This window comes from Bos javanicus, chromosome 12 (genome assembly GCF_032452875.1).
Source record: "Bos javanicus breed banteng chromosome 12, ARS-OSU_banteng_1.0, whole genome shotgun sequence".
NCBI lineage: Eukaryota > Metazoa > Chordata > Mammalia > Artiodactyla > Bovidae > Bos > Bos javanicus.
Window position 1 is genome coordinate 16852352 of NC_083879.1, and position 20874 is coordinate 16873225.

Genomic DNA, 20874 nt, shown 5'->3' on the forward strand with positions numbered 1-20874 from the left:
TGTCAGGTGACTGTCAGAAGCACACAAAATTAGTATTAGGAGTTCATTTTTAGGTTATTTGCTATTATAAAGTCATGGAAATGGTTCCTTATTATATGAGAGACTGGGATTTTTTTCTGGTAGGGGAAACATCGTACAGGTATATAAGAATATTCTTATATATATATATATATAAGCATTCATTCGTCCCCCGGCCAGTATTTGTGACACATCAAAGCAAGTTCCAATTTATTGGCTCCCCATATATCCTTAATGGTCAATTCTGTATTGTAATTGAAGGGTTTTGTCATTACTGGTTACCATTGGCTATATGTTGGCAATTATTTACTGAGTATTTGAATGTTTTGCATTTACCCTGCAAAACAGCAAAGTGATGATTTTTTTATAATGTTGTGACAATTTGTAAGATAATAGTCCCTAGTAATTCACTTAAACGCTAATCTAGCTATTGCTATGAAGGGATTTTTGCAGACATGATCAAATTCCCGAATTAACTGACTTTGAATAAGGAAGATTATTCTGGATTATCTGGTGGGCCTTACTCAGAAGGTATATAAAAGCAGGATTAAGGGCTGAAGCTGAGAGAGAAGAAACTCCAGCTGTGGACAATGGCCTCAGCCCTGCCCATGGAGTCCCTGCTCCTGAAATTCCCCTCCTGCTGGCACTTCATTGTTTGCACTTCCCTCCCTTCCCTTCCCAAGTCTCAGGGATTTCAGACTCAGTTGGCCAACCCCCACAATGACACAGCAAATTCCTTCTAAAATGTCTTTTAATGTACATGTCTACCAATAGTTCTGCTTCTTTGGTTAAATCCTCAACAAATACAAAGATCATAGGATCACACAATTATTTTTCTTTATAAAGGAATTATCTACATGAAAAAATTTGTGAATTAAAATTTTTTTCTTATTAGAGGACACAAATTTGTTAAGACTTAGAACCATTTGGGTGTAGTTCATTGTAGGGTTTAATCTTGAATACTGATATTTAAATAGTGATAATTTTTAAAAAGTTTAGTCTAATTCACATTTACACAGTACTTATTTTATAATTTTAAAAACCTGATGTCTTCCTCTATTACCATGTAATATGCACTCTTCTTGAATGTTTAAAATGTATAACTTTTGTGCTCTTTAACAGAAAAATATATTTCTTTTAAAACAACCAGAATTCACCTATCATGTTTCAAAAGTGTGTCCATTAAGTTCTCGAAGGAACACACTCTGGTACTTACAAGGAGAATCATTACTTTTCTTGGCCGAGTTTATCAGCTACATTTCTGCATGTAATTAAAGGAAAATATCTTTCACAGTAACATATGAAACAAGTTTCCTTATCGAATTTCAGATCTAATCTAGTATTTAATTCTTGTCTCTTGAGAGAGGTCCATAAACCAATGTCCACAAATCCGTTTGACTCAACAGATAAGAAATATAGTTGACTGGGTTCTGGAAATCTGACTTCTATCTTAGCTCTCCCACAAATAACTGTAATGATGGGAAATTCACTTAATCTTTCTGAGTCTATTTCTGTATTCACCAACTAACAAATATTCAACTCAGTGACCACTAGAAGCCAAGCAGTTGTTAGACACTAGATACAAAACAATACGGAAAAAGACAGCCTATGCCTCTGAATCATTTCCAAATGATCTTGAAAAAGCTGTTAAGTATCAAATATTTCCCAAGTGAACACTGGTAAAGTAACTTTAAAAATCAGAAGCAGATTTGATATATTTATTCAGTGAGTGATTCAACTACAGAATGAAGCATTTTTAGCATTATGAAATCCAAAGTTTTAAAATCTTATTTCCTTGCAATTCTGTTTATTACAATTTTATAATCCTGAAGAGATTCTCTTATCTGAAGTTTTTCATGCATTCAGATATTTTGCATGATGTCTGATGTGATCAGCGATAAAGGTTGCAATAAAGTAGTAGCTGTGATCATAACCCTAGAAGACAAAACAGAGAGATGATGTTTATCTACCATTCAGAAAAGTCAGTAAAGGGACATTAAATATATCTTGCATGTCACTTAATTTGCTTGTAAATAATTAAACTATCACCATATGTGAACGGTTTCTAATCAAAGTAAAGCTTATTACACTTGTACTTCAATATTTTCACTGAAAAAAGAATAGCAAAAATGTAAAAAGAAAAAAAAAGAAACATTCTGCATAGCCTAGTTTCTAGATGCTGCTATTAATATATGCAAAGAAAAGAAATAACACATTAATTAAATGCACAGAGTAAACATGTGGTCCTATCAACAAGGACATAAAAGACTCAGAATTTAGAGAGTTTAGGAACACAGGCAAGAAGTTGCAAATCCCAAAGGAAACACACTACCACCGATAAGGAAATGCTAAGATACAAAATAAGCACATGTAAACAATACAGGGAAAGGACATGTGAACAGCCAAACGCCCTATCCTGCGAAGTTAAACAGGGCCATGATAAATCACGTTAAGAATTTGACCTCCTGTGCAGTAAAAGCCTACTACAGCTGAGGAAAAAGGAATAATTAATTAAATGCTGACATCTCTCAGCAATAAACCAAATTGGGTAAAACGTCAGTAAACTTTTAAAAACTACCATGCTGCAGAGAGAAAATGTAATTGAGTTGAAACAGATTTCTATCTGGTTAAATAAAATCAGTGACAGGTGATCAGTGGCAAAAGGAGAAGCAACCCTCCTGAAGGTGTCCTCTGAGTACAAAGTAAGTACCTTTCAAGGGAAAAAGAAATTAAAAATAGGAATGGAAGAACTTAAGGGTGTTAAAAACCAGGTAATTTTTAGGACAGCCCTTACCCTGCCAGAGGCAATTAAAATATAAAAGAGAATAAACCAGGGAAGATAAGAGTCTAAGAAAGTTTAACCTGATCAAGCAAATGGTCTGACTGGAAGGAAAATGAATTTTTCTAAGCATTGAAGAAACAAAACTGGGCCTAATAAAAAATATCACCTGAATTTCAGGGAACAAGGTAAAATCCCTAAGGTTTTGATGAATCAGTGAACGTTCTCAATCTCTAACTTCCAGCCGTATGCAAAGCATATCTTGGGTACACCAGTTAATAAAGAGTTCTACTTTAAAATTATCAAAGAAACTTAAAAGCCATCTGTTTTCTATTTTCAGTGGCCAAACTGCGGAAGTGAATCTGACAGGAATGCTGTCAAAATTAAGGCTGAGCCTTGGAATTATTTGGTTTCACATCACTCAATGGTTAGACCAGTCCCAGTTAATTTAGAGCTGAAGGACAGTTTCTTACATAAAGAAAGTAGGAGACAAGCACTTGGCACCCATGTAACTCTTGTTAAGAGGTCAAATATGCCCATGATTTTTAGGCCACAAAACCTGTAAAGCATAGTACCAAGTGGTACCTGCCAGTTTTCTGATAAAAAAATGGACCCGATCGAAAATAGGTATGCGTGTATGCTTATTCATGTCTGACTCTTTGCGACCCCATAGACTGAGTCCACCAAGCTCCTCTGTCAATGAGGCTTTCCAGGCAAGAATACTGGAGCGGGTTGCCATTTCCTATTCCAGGGGATCTTCCCAACCCAGGGATTGACCCAGTGTCTTATGCGTCTACTTGCATTGGCAGGTGGATCCTTTACCACTGAACCACCTGGGAAACCCTAACGATAAAGCAGATAGTAAGTCCCTCAGACCTGAGGTAGTCTGAAGTCAACCGAAGTTGGCTTAAAACTCTACAAAGTTGCCTCTCTGGAGCCACTGCCGAGGTATGAACATTGTGCTGCTCATTCAACTGTAACAAACCTAAACGTGATCTGCTCCACACTTTGCAGTTCCCTCAAACTGCCCATGCTGGAAGGAAAGTGGACAGAAAACTGGGCCTGAGCTAAAAATTGTGACTGATGATTTCAATGCTTTCTCATCTTTAAATAAAAAAGGAAAAGGAATGCTTTGTCTTGACTCTTCACTAAGCACAGACAACTACGTTTTTCAGTTGCTTGGGATATAGGCATTTTAGAAATAAATAAATTGACTTATTTTTTCCCCTCAAGAATTTCATCAGTGTTCTAACCCTGCTGCTTATATAACAAACTCTAGAAATTTTTCAGTCTTTGTAGCAAGGCTGAAACTTTGCTGTTAGTGGTAACAACAAAATTTCCTGGCATAAACTCAAGGGACGCAGAAGAGGCAACCAAGAGCACTATTGCCAAGAAGTTCAAGTCATTTGGGAAAAAACACGCTTTGTTTTATCACTTATAGCTAGAGTTAATAAAATTAAACACACTGTTATCTTTATAATAAAGTTTCTCAAGGTTGATCATTGATCTAAAGCATGTAATTCTGATGATAAATGTTCAAATTAATCTATTAATAAAAAATTCTATTTTTAAATGATGGATAGTCACAAGAAAGAAAAAAGGAATGTTGGGGAGGATGTGGAGAAATTAGAACCCTTGTGCACTGCTGATGGGAATGTAAAGTGGTATAGCTGCTATGGAATATAGTATGAAGTGTCCTCAAAAAATTAAAAACAGAATCACCACATGATCCAACAATTCCACTCCTGAGTATAATAACCAAAATAAATAAAAGTAGAATCTTCAGGAAACATTTACACATCCCTGTTTATAGGAACATTATTCACAATAGCTAAGACTTGGAAGCAACCTACATGGTTCACTGACAGATGACTGAATAAGCAAAATCTGGTATATGTATAGGATGAAATATTATTCAGCCTTAAAAAGGAAGAAAATTCTGGCACATGATACAACATGGATGAACCTTAAGAGGACTATGCTAAGTGAAATCAGCTAGTCACAAAAAGACAAATACTGTATGAGCCCACTTATGGGAAATCCTCAGGGCAGTCACAGAGACAGGAAGTAAAATGGTGGCTGCTAAGGATTGGGGGCAGGGAGGGATGGGGGGTTAGTGCTTAATGGGAACAGAGTTGCAGTTTTACAAGATGAAAAGAATTGTGGACAGGAATGATGGTGAAAGCTGCAGGGCATTATGAATGTATTTAACACCACTGAAATTGCACTTAAAAAGAGTTAAGGTAGTAACTTTTATGTGGTATTGTGGTTATTTTACCACAATAAAAAAAAAAAAGCTGAAAAAAAGTAAAAAAAAAAACCCAAACAGGTGGACAGGATAGGAATGGTCTCTCATCTGGTCATATAAGGATAAAATGAGTTAATGCTGTGAAAACAGTTTTGTAAGCTTACACATTGATCTACTACTACTACTAAGTCACTTCAGTCGTGTCCGACTCTGTGCGACCCCATAGACGGCAGCCCACCAGGCTCCCCCATCCCTGGGATTCTCCAGGCAAGAACACTGGAGTGATCTAGGTAACACTTATCATTATAAGTTTTAGATCAATGTGCCTGGAATATTACCCATAAACATATTATCCATATGGCATATTACCCATACACATGAATAAAAATGTTTTTAAAAAGCCTGGCCATGTATAATTTTCAGGGTTCATTTTTCATCCTGAAAGAAAAATTTTGTTTATATTATGTTCTGAAGTGTGTGATTATATAATTTTTTAAAAAATAAAGGCAGAATTTCTTTAATTATAACTATATTAGCATAGAGTTAGGTGAGTAGTGAATAGTCAAAAGTATTTTAGCCAAGGAAAAAAGGAAAATCTGCAAACCAATCAAAATCCAGTAATAGTTCTCAAACAACGAGAAAGCAGCTCAACAGATAGGTTAGTATCTAACTCAATATATAGTGCATATGTGCGTGTCACACAATACACAGCTTCCGAGGCTAAGATGTGTACCTAAAGAGAAGAGTAATTAAGGTGTAAGCTTGTCTTTTTATTTGACTGCAACAACAGCTGCATGTGTAAAGAAAGACACCCGATAATGTTGATGATTAAGTACCACCCAAGCATCAAACTTTGAGCTATTTACTGATCTTACAGTAGGACAGAAAATTGTAAATCCTTTTCACTGCCAAAAGCGTTCCTATTTCTTTGTAATCTGGTCTTAGATATCACTGACTTAATAGGGAAGTTTTCACTTTGTCTTATTATAATTAGAAAATATCTTAACTAGAGGTACCTTTTCAAATTCTAAAATAAAATTTAAAAAATACTATGGAATCTTGTTTTTTTAATAGTGAATTTAGAGCAAGGTAAGGTTTCCTGGTACTTGCCTCTTGCAATCTGAAAACAACAGGGATTTTCTTTTCTGTACAGGCAGCTATGAAGTTATCAGGCAGTAACTGTCCGTCGGAAAGGAACTCGTCCTCTTTCCCTTGATCAATTAGTATATCCAGCTGAGGACCTGGATAGGACTTCACAAGATAGGTAGCATCATAAGCCTATAAAAAGAGGAGAAATAATGAAAAGTAAATTCCCAAGCGCCAGAAAGATATTCTTCAGAATATCCTATACTAGAACCGAATAGAAATTTTAAGTCATTCAAGCTCTAAGGCTGATTAAGTTGGCTTGTCTGGTTTTTATTTATAAGGGCTTCAGAATGCTATTCTCATTACAGCCTCTTCCTTACTTTCAAGCAGTCCTAGACCGACAGCAAGGATTTTATATCTCAAGTAGTCTTCATTGTGTAACCTTTTTTCTTCTAAATCATCAAGGTTATTAACCACTTCTCAACTTCAAAAACCCTGATATTTTTCCTTTGTAAATCCTTTCACAAATTGACTATTTCTTCTAACTATTTCAAATAAGCAGTCTATTTTTGTTTCTGCTTTTTGACTAATTCCAGACATAAATCTCTCTTTTGCTATATGCTGAAAACCACCAAATATCTACCATCTCCAGGAACTTTCAGGAAGACTTGAATAATCTGAATCATGTTAACAACTCAAATTTAGTATCTGAGGAGCTGCCACTAGTTACAATTTTCTATTTTACCATCCATCTTTAAATGCTGATCACTCATGTATATTCACTAACCACACTGATGCATTGATCAAGACAAACAAAAGATTTTCCCTTCTAAAGTATCATGCTTTTTCAGACTTGCTTTCTTTAGTCTTAAAAGGAGAGTGAAAGGAAACATACAAAGTCCAACTAGTGTAAAGTTCTGTGAGTTCATAATTCTGCATAGCCTCCTTCTTCCAAGAGTAAATTAAATGCTGGCCTAAACACCCCATAATTAAGACAGTAAAATCTACTGCCACTTGGAGAAAAAGGATACACGTTCCTTTATAGGCTACCCCTCCCCTACTTCTCTCAATCAGTTGGTCTTTCACTCAAATCTTCTATTAGACCATAAGGCCCCTGTGGGCAGGAAAGGATCATCACCTTCTTGACAGAAGATTTCAAAACTCCACACAAACACTGCATATGGTGAAAACTCAAACTACTGATGCACAAGCATTGTCAATGCGTTGTTCTCCAAGTAACTAATAGTAACAATTTTTGGCATTCCTCCAACCTAATGAAAACCTAGGCCTAAGCAAAACAAAACTTTAATCTAGTGACTAAGAGATTAACTTTCCAATTCTGTTAGAATTTCAATGACCAAACTTAAGTAAAATAGGGGTCCATGTGTAAATGATTTTGAATAAACAGGAATGAGACAAAAAAGGTTTCCCCGCCCCCCCCAACTCAAGTATCTGCTACTTGCTAACAAGTGCATGGTGATGAGCTCATTTGCAAAATATTCAAATTCTTGGCAGGAGTTTTCAAATAGCCCATTTCTGCACAGTCTTGGAAAAAAGGGCCTGTTTATTTTCATCTAGAAGCATCTGCTCTTATGCTTTAAAAAGCAATCTCGCTGTTGTAAATAGACTCATAAATGTACATTACATACACAGTATCTATGTTTAAAGGCTGTTAAGCCTAGAATTAAAAATCTAAACCTGAGAGACACTAGATTTTGAAACAGATACACAAAATAAAAACCCAGGCCTCCTGGTTCTTACCATACAATCGAGCACATAGTTAAGAGATAAGTCTAAATTTAGTAATAGGGGCTATTTTTCATAATGTTAATTTAGAAAATAAACATATAAATTAATCATTAGCAGAAAAAAGATGTAGCCTCAGAATATCTGCCATAATTCAATACAATTTAAAAAAGATCCTTCATGGGTGGTGTTATTGGTATATGTATTCACTTTTGTTAATTAGTTTTAGCTCTGGATGTTTGGGCTTCCCTGGTGGCTCAGATGGTAAAGAATCTGCTTGCAATGCAAGGGACCCTGGATCCTTACTTGAATAAGTTAGGAATAGAATGTCTGTAGTGCAGCTTTTCAACAAATTTGAAAACTTATGAATGAGTTTAAGACAGCCATCCAGTACCTACCTCCCATTTACTTTGATCTGTTCCCAAATATCCGGTAAAGGCTTTTTTGCCCCAACGACAGAGCACTGGGTTGCAAAGTGGAGCAAATGCTGACACAGACTTAAGGCACAAAAATAAAATAAAATTTACAAACAAGTTATATTTTTGTAAGTTGACTATGCACAGATATTTGCAACTTGCTTAAAAACTCTGACTTGTCATGAAAGTCCCTGTGAACGAGTTTTCTTCTGCTATACTATGAGCTTAGATTATATGCCTCTCCAAGATCCATCATCCTTTGTGTTCTATTCAAAGAGCTAATAAAATATAATTGCTAAAGCAACCAAGCAGTACATTACATTTTCATTAAATAAGGCACAAATGAAGTTTATGATGAATTTCTACTCAGTTTTTCCACTTAAAACAATGGAAAATCAGAGTAAACTTTATGTGAGAATATTCTTGGTAAAAATATAGGTAAATGATAATATACTGCCATAATAACATTAGTCAAGACTAACTTTTAGAAAAAAAGAGCCTAGAAAACTATAGTTTGAATAGAAGCAATGAAAATTTCTTGATAATACCTCTAGCAGACCAATGAGAAAACACTGGGATACAAGGCCTATTCTTTTGAGTCTGCAGCATATATTGTATGGTCAATTTAATAGTCTTCCCCCACAATCTCTTGAAATTCCCAACACTAGAAAAGTTTAGTTCCAATACTAAACAACAGTATCTAATTTCAATCTCTGTAAGTTCCTAATATTATATTATTCAAGAGAAATATCTGTCACTAGAAGCTTAGGTAATCTTACTTTGTACTTTCCAGGATTCTTCAAAGCACAAATCAGAGCTCCATGGCCTCCCATAGAGTGGCCAAAAACAGACATCCTTTGGGGGTCCACTGGGAAATTGTCATTTACAAGTTGGGGAAGCTAGAGAGAATTTAATGGTGGGACAGAAGATATGAGATAAGGAAGTTTAGACTCTTTCAAAGTTGTATAAAAAAAATCAATACTTCCAAATCACAGTCTTAAAATGGTTTACACCGTAAAGATTTTTAAAAAATGCAGGACAGACAATGATTATATATCACTGGAGAATATATGATACATCACACTTAGAAAGCAAATTTAAGACCATAATGCAGAAAGAAACTTCAAAATGTTCTAAACTTTGATCCAATAATTTCACTTCCTGGAATCTATTCTACAGGAAAAGTTCTTATGGGTAGAAAAAGTTATACACAAAGATAATCAATGCAGTAATAAACATTATGGTAAAAAACATATGTAAACATATAAATAGCTCCATTAGAAAAAAGTAAATCATGGCATATGATGGAATACTATCCAATTCTTAAAATTATGTTACAAATAGATCAGAATATTATAAAATATTTGTTTTCTATAACTAAAAAAGAATAAGATAAAAATTTTTCACAATTATATGAAAACTACTCATAAAACAAAGTCTGGAATATACCAAAATATAGTTGTCTGGGGTGACAGAATTACACATGATTAAAATTTTATACTATTAGTTCTGAATTTTTATGATGTGGACATTGTTAAAATCATATAAAATTTAGAAAAATGCATAAACTGTACACAAATATTATTAATAGAAGCAATGCTTTACCACTTATCCTTTCTCATTATGATTAATCCCTGTGAATATGTCTGAATGAACCAACTACCAGAGAAATGCGAAGTGTTTTCATATACTATTTGCTTTGTATAACCTGGTCAATGTAAACAGGTATCAAAATAATTATTAAATTCCTTAAAATTGTACTTATGTGAATTTAGAATACTCCTATTGTAGAAAATAGGAGTATTCTCCTATTGAGAAAATAGGAGTATAGTACCAGTAAACTTGGGAATCTTTACAAAGGTTAATTAGTAAATATATACTAAATAGGCTTCCCAGGTGGCACTGGTGGCTAACACAGGAGACGCAAGAGATGTGGGTTCAATCCCTGGGTCGGGAAGATCCCCTGGAGTAGGAAATGGCAACCTACTCCTGTATTCTTGCCTGGAAAATTCCACTGACTAAGCAGCCTGGTGGGCCAGTCCACGGGCCGCATAGAGTCGGACATCATATCACATATACCAAACAGATTCAACAATACCATACCTTAGTTTAAAAGACTAGAAGGACCTTGTGTCCAAAATCAAACTTTCACAGTCATCGATTAATAATTACAATGTAAATTAAGTTACCTCCTTCGTTACGTAAGAGTACATTCTATAGTTAGTTTTCCAAAGATCTTCAGTAGCATCGACATAAAACCCAGCGCCAGTGCCGAAGTCCCAGCTGTCCTCTTCTCCTTTAATATTGCAGCCACCTAATTAAAGAAAAGTCTCGTGGTTTCATCTTCTCTGTTAGTAATGGCCCCCGTTTAATAATACACTTTAAAATGAACCTGAATATTCAGTTGCATCAGAGCTGTTCACTGGACACTGTGAGCTCTCTGGCCTTTTGGCGCACATACGTCCTTGCCCTCGAGTGCGGTCCTATGACTAGTTCCAGACAATGAGGTAGGAAAAGGAGGACATGGTCCTCCAGGCTGGGGTATTCACTGTCTTTCTTTGTTGATGTTAGAAGATCCTAAGTGTTCTGAACATATTCTCACTCTGTTTTACCTGTCAAAGGGTTTCGACCTTCTTTTTATCCTTCGTAAATGTGTTGAAATTTCTTCTCTGATGACCCTCCTCACTACCCCAACACTTCTTTGCTTCTCTGTACCACTGTGATCTCAGAAGAGAATGGGGACAAACACTTGTGCTCAATTCGCTATCTTGAGCTGACAGTGAAAATGTCTTCTTATATACTCTGGAATCATTCCATCCTGTTTTTCCTATTTATCCATCCCGCCAGTGGAATTTTCTTACATTCTTTTTTAATTAATTAGGTTTTATTTTATATACTTGCATGCAGTTTAAAGTCAACCACTGGGATTTCGAATAAAATCATCAGTTCAGTTCAGTTGCTCAGTAGTGTCCGACTCTTTGCGACCCCATGAATCGAAGTGTGCCAGGCCTCCCTGTCCATCACCATCTCCCGGAGTTCACCCAAACTCACGTCCATTGAGTTGGTGACGCCATCCAGCCATCTCATCCTCTGTCGTCCCCTTTTCCTCCTGCCCCCAATCCCTCCCAGCATCAGAGTCTTTTCCAATGAGTCAACTCTTCTCATGAGGTGGCCAAAGGACTGGAGTTTCAGCTTTAGCATCATTCCTTCCAAAGAAATCCCAGGGCTGATCTCCTTTAGAATGGACTGGTTGGATCTCCTTGCAGTCCAAGGGACTCTCAAGAGCCTTCTCCAACACCACACTTCAAAAGCATCAATTCTTCGGTGCTCAGCTTTCTTCACAGCCCAACTCTCACATCCATACATGACCACTGGAAAAACCATAGCCTTGACTAGACGGACCTTTGTTGGCAAAGTAAAGTCAACCACTGAGATTTCAAATAAAATCATAGTGATATGTAATTGGATGGAAATGACCTCTTTGTAAGAGTCTCTGCTCATCCAGGAACATGGCACTTTCCCACTAATGATCATTAAGAATTTTTTATGGTTTTTACTTAAAAATAAACCTTATTTTAAAAGTTTATTCTGGAGACATTTTATATTTTTGATGCCCTTCTGAATTAAACATTTTATTACATTTCCTGTGAGACATGTTTTACTTGTTGTATCATAGGGACTGTGAAAGGAAATGAAGTGCTTCCCAAGGCCAGTCATTCAACTTCCAGATAGTTTTAGCTTCCATTTAAATTCCATTTCCTGACCCTTCCAGGGTCACAAAACAAGTTTCAACTATCTGATGGATTGAATTCTCAAATACCTGATATTTTCATTTCTCTAACGTATACATTATAATCACTTGTATTAAAACTAATATTTGTTTAGCTGCATGACTGCTTGATGACTAACAGAAATAAGAAAATTACTACATGACAAGACAGGCTACCCAAGGAACAAAAAATTATTTCCTCTGCATTGTAAGTTATTTTGGTACTAGTGCCAAGATGATAAAGATTAATTGAGTTGCTCAGTCTCTGTTTTAAAGTGTCAATCTATAAAATGGGAGTAGCAAAACTGTTAGTAAAATTCAGTGAGGAAAATATATAGTATGGTATTTTAGAGTCATGATGTTGCCTGAAAGATTAGTAAATAGCAAAAATACAAAATAAATTGTGTACATGTTACTCTGCTTGTAACTTAGTCTTCAAGATTTATACTTTTTACAAAGGATCTCTGGAATAAGAACACTTACGAGGGCTGGTATCTGGGGCAATGACGACAAGGCCGTGTTCCGAAGCAGCTTGATGGTAACCAGATTTTGATATAAAATTTTGTTCTGTGCAAGTTAAACCTAAAGATCAAAAATATTGTTATCTCATGATATACTGTAAACGGCTTATAAGCTTTATTTAACAACACAAGAAAATAAGCTCAGTTCAGTTCAGTCGCTCAGTCATGTCCGACTCTTTGCGACCCCATGAACCGCCGCGCGCCAGGCCTCCCTGTCCATCACCAACTCCCGGAGTCCACCCAAACCCATGTCCATCAAGTTAGTGATGCCATCCAACCATCTCATCCTCTGTCATCCCCTTCTCTTGCCCTCAATCTTTCCCAGCATCAGGGTCTTTTCAAATGAGTCAGCTCTTTGCATCAGGTGGCCAAAGTATTGGAGTTTCAGCTTCAACATCAGTCCTTCCAATGAACACCCAGGACTGATCTCCTTACTTACTATTAAAAAGGTTTTTTGTTTTTTTTTTTTAAAGAAATCATGCTGAAAAAGACACTAAAGTTTCTCTTCTCATAAAATTTGTAACAGTATCAATCTAAGAATTGTCTTAGGTTAAATGATCCCTTAGCTGCCTTTTCAAAGTCATGGACTACAATTTCAATTACAGAAATCCTCTGGACTAGATGTGTTTGGGAATTCAGAATTTTTCAAACTGTAGAATGGCAATATGGTGCATAAACCAAATGCTATGACAATCCCAATGGCGTGTTATCAAGCATGTTAATACTATTCCTGCATCAAAGCATAAATGTTCACAGTGAGATAATATTATGGTCATCATAATACTAAGATATTTTTATATACAAGTAGTTCTCAGCAATAAAATTTAGACTAATCATCTTTGAATTTCTCAGTGTACTAAGAAGAGAACTGCTACTGCTGCTAAGTCGCTTCAGTCGTGTCTGACTCTGTGTGACCCCATAGATGGCAGCCCAGCAGGCTCCCCCATCCCTGGGATTCTCCAGGCAAGAACACTGGAGTGGGTTGCCATTTCCTTCTCCAACGCAGGAAAGTGAAAAGTGAAAGTGAAGCTGAGTTAAAATTATGTAGGTACTTAATTTTTACCTTTTAAAATGAAACATAGTTCTCAAAGACTGATAATTTGGTGAGAAAACATACATTAAGGGAGGATTTAGTAAATCAAAGTTATAAGAAGCAATTTTAAAGAAACAACAATACAACTCTATGACATAATTTGGTTTTCTATGAGTCTCTTAAAATGTTTGCTTCTAAAGATGAAGTGCCAGGATCTTGTGAAAGAGCTCTCACAATCCACTGGATAGTCTGATATTCACCAGTGTTTAAGAAGAAGTCTTCTGGGATGTTCCAGACTGTTGCCAGAGAAGATCCGGGTCCAATTCAAACATTCTAGAGAATGCTGTAAGAAGTTACTTGTCTGTGGTTTCTAATTACCATATCACAGGTATCCTGCTTTTACCTAACATTGTTCTATTTGAGTGGTAAAGACTCTAAGAAATGTTTGGTTTAGGCACAAACTAAGTTTTCTAAGCTTTTGCCAATGAGTCTAGAACTTTATATTTTCTGCTAAATTATGTGGTCTAACTGAAAAAGAAGTAGATTTCCCTGGTTGGCTCAGTGGTAAAGAATCAACCTGCCAATGCAGGAGACACAGGTTCGATCCCTAGGTCGAGAAGATCCTCTGGAAAAGGAAATGGCAATCCACTCCAGAATTCTTGCCCAGAGATCCCATGGACAGAGGAGCCTGGCGGGCTACAGTCTATGGGGTCGCAAAAGAGTCCAACATGACTTAGCAATTACACAATAACAACACAGACATGAAAAAGAAGTAATAAAAGAAATGTAATTCAGTAGGTTTGAAACTGTTCTCAGGATAAAGTAAGAGCAGACTATAGGCTCCTAAAGTTTTTTATAGATGGTTAAGAAAACACACCAAAAAGTCAAGATGGAAGAGTAAGATAAGCCAGGAAAAAAGAAAAAGAAACCCCTTTACAAAACTCAAATGCATAACACTTACCAGACAGCCAATATAGCACAGGGCATTTTCCAGTTTCTGCCTTTGGTGGTAAATAGACAGCAAATTTCATTTTGCACTTCAGTTCGACACTATAATTTTAACAGACATCAAAAAAAAAAATTGCCCCTCATTAGTCACAAAGAAATGTAAAACAAGTGATTTAACGTCCAGAATAAGTGATCTCATCAACATTTTAGGGTATAGCCCCTAGCCCTTGAAGAAAGAACAGGGCCAATTTAGCATACTAATCAACCTGAGCTTATGCTGTACATGGTACACAGTCATCTGGAGAAGAATGAATTAAAAGAATAAATGTAATACCCTCAATATAGCACGAAAATTTTTAAAAGAAAAATTGTTTCTAAAGAAATGTATGAAATAACAAATCTAAAGATCTTAAACTACATGTTTGCTCACAGACACTGAAATGGATCACACCCTTAATTCTCTTTTTGTATAAATATGAAATTTATATGTAATTTACAAGTAAATATCTTATTACTATCACCAATGTCAAAACTAGGTAAGATAAATTTGATAAAAACCACAGGTTTTCTATGTGAACAGTTATTCATGCAACCGTGATCTTTCATGGGCTTATTTAAAGATTTAAGTAGGTGGAAGCAGAGAGAGATCTAAAATTGTATCCTCTTTGTACTTACCTGTCATGTTCAAAAACTTTCTGCAGTCCACCAAAGCACTTGCTGCTGGAAACCTGTTTCAGGGCCATTCTTCCCCTACTAGTGAAGAGGGACCTCATCAATCTCCAGAGAATTAGCTCTTAAAAAATTTGCAACAGAACTGCTTTCAGATAAAGTATCTAAACATATGGCTGTCTGCCACCTCGAATTTTTTTCACATGCTAATTTTCTGATAAATAGTATTATGAAAGTGACTAAGTTTATTAGGTACACTTAGAGTTGTTATATTCACTTTAGAAAACAAGTACTCTGGTATGTCATTACTTATTAACAAGCTTCATGGTGTGTATGTCTGTGGACTGCCCCAAGTTCCTTTAAGAAAGCGAGAGAATACAAATAAGTTATTAACTGATTACTTTAGCTAAGAAGATTAAACATTGTTAATAGTTTGCTGTGAACTGTAACAAAAGAGTCAATGGTATGACTGATTATGGCTGTTAAGAAAATGGGAGGAAAATGATGTAACAGTAATGGTTTTGATAATAATAAGAAAGAACATGTATTCAACACTTAGAGCATAGGCACTTTCCTATACATTAAACCAGGTCAAATTACTCATCCTACCGGAGTATTTCAGAGAAAGTGCTGTATAACTTTCAGATCAACATTTCTCCTTTTAAAACAAATCAGCAAGTAAAACATACGGCTGTCCTAAGTGAATTAAAAGTGAAAGTAAAATCGCTCAGTCGTGTCCGACTCTTTGCGACCCCATGGACTGTAGCCTACCAGTCTCCTCAGTCTATGGAATTTGACAGAAAAAATTTTTGAAGTTTGGTTAATTCTTTTCTCTCCAAAACATCTTAAAGTTTTCATGAATAATTTTAAACTTAAATGTTAAAATACCACACATTATTAATTTTTAATAATAATACCAATAAAAACCCCCACAAAAAACTGGAACACCATCTTTTATGTATGGTTAAGCACCCATTGAGCAAAGAAAAACCAGACTGATTCTGATTTGTATTTCTCAAGGAAGGATTCCCTTTCTCTCCTTATTATAAATCAGTAAATCATACACACTAAATATAAAAATCCTCGGATCCCAGGAACCGGTATTACCACTCTGGTGGTCTCTCTGTGAAATGCTCTACTGCATGCTAATCCAGCTGTGGTGCTACAGTTACTCTAAAAAGACATGTAAAAAGAATCTTGGAAAGCTTATTTGGGAAATGCCTTTGTAAAAGATTAGTTTCAACCTTACCTTTAGGTAATCTCCTTGATAAATCCAAACACTGAGCTTCATGCTGGAAATCTGGGGTGTGACCCAGAGAGTCTGACCTCAGAGCCCCTCTGCTGCTCTGCTTTCCTGCCTCACCAGAGGGTTTCTAAATACTCTTAAAAAAAACTTTTTTTTTCCCCCAGAAAAGATTGACAATTTGATAGCATTAGGGTATTACAGTTACACACAGAGGAATTACCTTCTATTCAAAGGTTTATGCTTTTAATCTTCAAAAGGCCAATTTTAGAAAAAAATGATGTTATTAGTTACTGAATATTAACCAGCCATTCTTGTTCACTACTCTATCTTAAACAATGAATTAAGAGACAGAAATACACTTTTAAAATATATGCACATGGGATCAAAGAATAAAATTTACCTGGTGGAATTATTCTGCAAGGAATTTCTATTTTTTAGACCTAGCAGGGACTATATCTGCTTTCCCAAAACATGGTACACCGAGCATATATCTAGTACATGAAAGATATCTAAAAATTATTTGTTGAATTAATGAATACATTTTTAAACTTCTAGCTACCAATTATGTGAACGTTTTTAAAATTAACTTAATCTTTACCTCTATTGTTTTTATACTTTGCTATTCACCTATTTTAGTAACTCATCACTGGTCTATTTCTTCTACTCTTTGAATGCTCTTTTTAATTAAAATTCAAAATCAAGTACTTTCCATTTGGGCAAAGAAGACAAAGTGAAAATACTGTTTTTTAAATTGGTAGAATGAATTTTTTTAAAAACCTTTTAAAGTTCTTTTTCCCCCTAACCACCCATTTTAGAAACTGTCTTCAATTATGAATTAAGAAAAAAGGCTCAATAAAAAGATCAAGACATAAGCTAAGAACTAGATATGATATACTTCGATATATGATATACTAGGCGATTACACTTTTCACTAAAAATTTCCTACGCTAAACACAGCATATTTTAAGCCAAGTTTCTAGATTTTTTTATATTCAAGTTCAAAAGTAATATATCAAAAATAAAGTTTAATGTACCTGTCCAATTACTACTTGCTTTTTGGTCTGTACCAAAGGGTAGATGATCCTGAAAAAAAGACCAAATGATGTATAAATGGGACATACTTTTTACAACAAAGGTAACAGTTCCACTATACATTCTCAGTAGAGTTACCTTCCTTTCTTAAGGTAGATGACCATCCACCCTGGGTGTGGCAGAATGGGAAGGCCAGCTGACGGAACAGCATCGTCGCTTTACCTAGGCCCATAGTCTAAGTAACCTTAATATCTACTTTGCCACAAGGCCTCGTGTTTGGTTAAAAACTTTTCCTGGAATAAGATTCCAATGAAGAAAGGTTTTTTTATTTTCTTTCTTTTTTCTTTTTAAATAAACAGAAAAAAAGTTTTAAATCGTAATTTGAAAGTATGAGATATGATCAACTGCTGAGAGTGATGAAAACAGGACTAGAGACTAGAAAAGCAGAGGAAGATAAGAGGAAGCCTAAATCCACCTGAGTTGCAGGTCAAACTTGTCATGCAGGGAGGATAAAGAAGCAAAGAGATGAGAACTTAAGGACACTGGGCTGACTGGCTAGAAAACATGACCTGGTGAGAAAACTGACTAGGCTTATGAAAGATGGTGAAGTGAGGGCAACACAGGAACAACAGAAATGTGTGCAGCGATGCACACGAAGCGACATTTGTCTGACAGACGCTTCACTTCAGTTCTAGGAAGAGATCTTGGGGAGAAATGAAATTACAGAGTGCGACAGAATAATAAAAACACCCCTCTCTGAAACCTAAAAACAAAAACCAACCCCCCCTCCCCCCACAAAAAAAAACCCACAGTGCCAATTTTCTTAGAAAGTCAATGAAATGTACCTCAATAATCTTCAGAGAAAAAGGTTCTCTCACTGCATGGTATCAACACATGGAACACCGACTAGGTAAACACTATTAAAGAGAAAGGTGTCTTTATTCACAAAGCATGTACTCCTCCAAAAGGCCAAACTGTCAGATTTTACTTTTGTTCCCTTTACTCATTGAGGCTAAATGTTATCTATCTCCAGAAATCTGTATTCTTTTTATTTTACCCATTCTTTCATTCTTCTCCTGAGCATCAAAAGTTTTCTACCTATCTCTACCTGGATTTCCATTCCCATTCTCTCATGGACTTTGATCCATTTCTCTGGCTGCAATGTGTCCCCACCCCACTGGCTCTAAATGATCTGCACAGGTCTCCCCAACATCACCCAATTATGGCACTGCTCTCCAGCACTTCTTCGTAAAAATTCTTTTCCTCAACGAAATTACAGGATCTGAGCTCTCTTCCATTCTTTGTTTCTCCTCCCATCTTCCTTTCCTTTTTTGTTTACATTCTTTCCTTAACTCCCATCCCCAAAGTTTCAACTATTTTTTGTGTGAAAGAATATAATCTGCCTCTCTCCACTCAATCGTTCTCAAACATTGGTGCCAGAATTTAAATTTCCTGTTGAACCCATCTCACCTGATGTGCCTCTGGCTAGCAAAACTCAACACAGCTGAAGTTAAGTTCAATCTCCTACCTTCAAATCACGTTTTTCTATTCCTCTTTCTGCTCTCTTTTCATCTATGCCCATCTTACCCAATTCTGTTTGTAATGTCTTAACGTTATCCCCTCTTTGAATTCCCATTACTACCATCCTAATTATATACAAGAAATTAAAACTTAGCTTTCTACTCTGTTTTCTTCTTTTATGTCTCACTAAAACTGATCCTGAGTAGAGGCCTAGGGCTTTAATCCATTTACCTTACTGCTCAGTGGAGCCCTACACAAGTCACAGTCAGGTCTAACATGGTCTACTTGGAATCACTCATCATTTAAATGTATTTTTAATTTTATTTTAAAACTGTGATAAAAACATAAAGTCTTCTGTCTTAACCATTTTTAAGTGCATAGTTCAATAGTGTTAAGTTGTATAGTGTTAAGTATAGTCTGTCCATTTGAAAACATGGTTAGCTTGCTCACATTAACTAGCAGATGACAAATGCTGGCCCACAGCCAGGATCCTGCTACAGGTGTAGAGAGTTAATCCCACCCAACTATCAGGCCAGTAGCTGAAAACCAGTACCTCACTGAAGTAGAAGACATTGGCATTAACTATACGATTTTTTTCAAGTTTGATTCAATTAAAAGTTCACAAAATTCAGACTATGAACTGACAAAAAGAGCAGGATGAATAAAACGCCATATATACTTCGGTCATATTATTAACTGTGTACTAATCATAATCTCTTTTCCTTCATAAAAATTCACATGGCTTGCCCACAGAATTTTTAATCCACCCTGGGGGAAAAAAGAGCATTCATGAACTCCAGACACCTTAACTTAAATTGTCTTCAATGGTCCCACACTATTTTTCTGGGCTTGTTTATTTTAGTCAAGTTCAATCAGTCTAGTATAGTCTGGATGTTTCTACTGGGGGCCATGGTACAGTGATTTTAAAGCAGGTTGTGGAGCCAGACGCTCCAGGTTCAAATTCTGGCTTCTCTAGGTACCACTTCCTGGTAGTATTCTGGTCGTGGCAGTGTCTGGGGGCAAACTTTCTATGCCTCATTTCCCCATCTATAAAATGGGGATATTAATAGGACCAATGCGATAGGGTTGTTAATTCATGCACTTACAACGCTGCTGGCTATGATTACTCACACTATTATTTCTGCAACCTCCAATGCCCTCCAAGGTCCGTGCAAATGTCGTCCCCCTGACCACCCCATTAGAGATGACCTCCACGCTCCGAGACAATTCTGACAGCGCATTTACAACACGATCGGACTTCCCAAGAGCTTGCAACTGCGTGCAGAGAAGCGGGTTCCCCCTCCCGTGGGGACTGCGAACGTCTAGGGTCTGCTTCCTCCATGAGTGGGGTGCACATCAATTTCACACAGAAACAGCTACGGAAACGCAGTGGGCCCTTGAGAAACAAGCAGCTGCTCAAAGAGACTGCAGGCCCGAGCGCCCGGAGTTACAATTCTTGGGGGCTTAGTGGGGAACAGGGGTTTGGGACAAGGCGCCGAGCCTGGGTACAAAGTCCTCCGGCCAGCGCCCCTCCCTCGGCTCCCAGCTCCGGCTCTCCGCGGCCAAGCCCACGGGCCGCGTTCTCCGCGATCGCACACACGCGACCCGCCGCAAGGGCTCAGGAGAGTCGGTCCCCACCGGAACCCCCAGTATCACCCGTGCAACACGAGACCCCGGCGGCCCGAGGACAACCAGGCCTCAGCCCAAAACCAGGCTCACCTACGGTGGCGGCGGGAAAAGCAGCTGCACCAGAAGGGATGTGCCCGGCCTAAATATGGCCGCGGGAGCCACCGCCTCGGCCCAGCCCCCTCCGGGCCCCCCAACCCTGGGGTCCTGTTTCCG

The 20874-nt window shown here is 36.8% G+C and overlaps 1 protein-coding gene across 3 annotated transcripts; it reads right to left on the reverse strand.

The window, feature by feature from the left end:
• Positions 1-1722: 1722 nt before the first annotated feature.
• ESD (esterase D) lies at positions 1723-20841 on the reverse strand. Of its 3 annotated transcripts, none has more exons than XM_061434590.1 (11): positions 20752-20841; positions 18357-18428; positions 17514-17562; positions 15240-15314; positions 14578-14666; positions 12546-12644; positions 10483-10607; positions 9073-9192; positions 8276-8374; positions 6156-6323; positions 1723-1953 (listed from the first exon to the last, which is right to left on the reverse strand). In XM_061434590.1, exons 4-11 carry the CDS (start codon positions 15305-15307, stop codon positions 1873-1875), a joined length of 849 nt encoding a protein of 282 aa, XP_061290574.1. In that variant the 5' UTR covers positions 15308-15314; positions 17514-17562; positions 18357-18428; positions 20752-20841; the 3' UTR covers positions 1723-1872. The 3 variants fall into 3 exon arrangements, with proteins under 3 accessions (XP_061290574.1, XP_061290572.1, XP_061290571.1); XM_061434588.1 differs by having other exon boundaries at positions 15240-15317; XM_061434587.1 differs by having other exon boundaries at positions 15240-15357.
• Between the last annotated feature and the right edge of the window lie 33 nt (positions 20842-20874).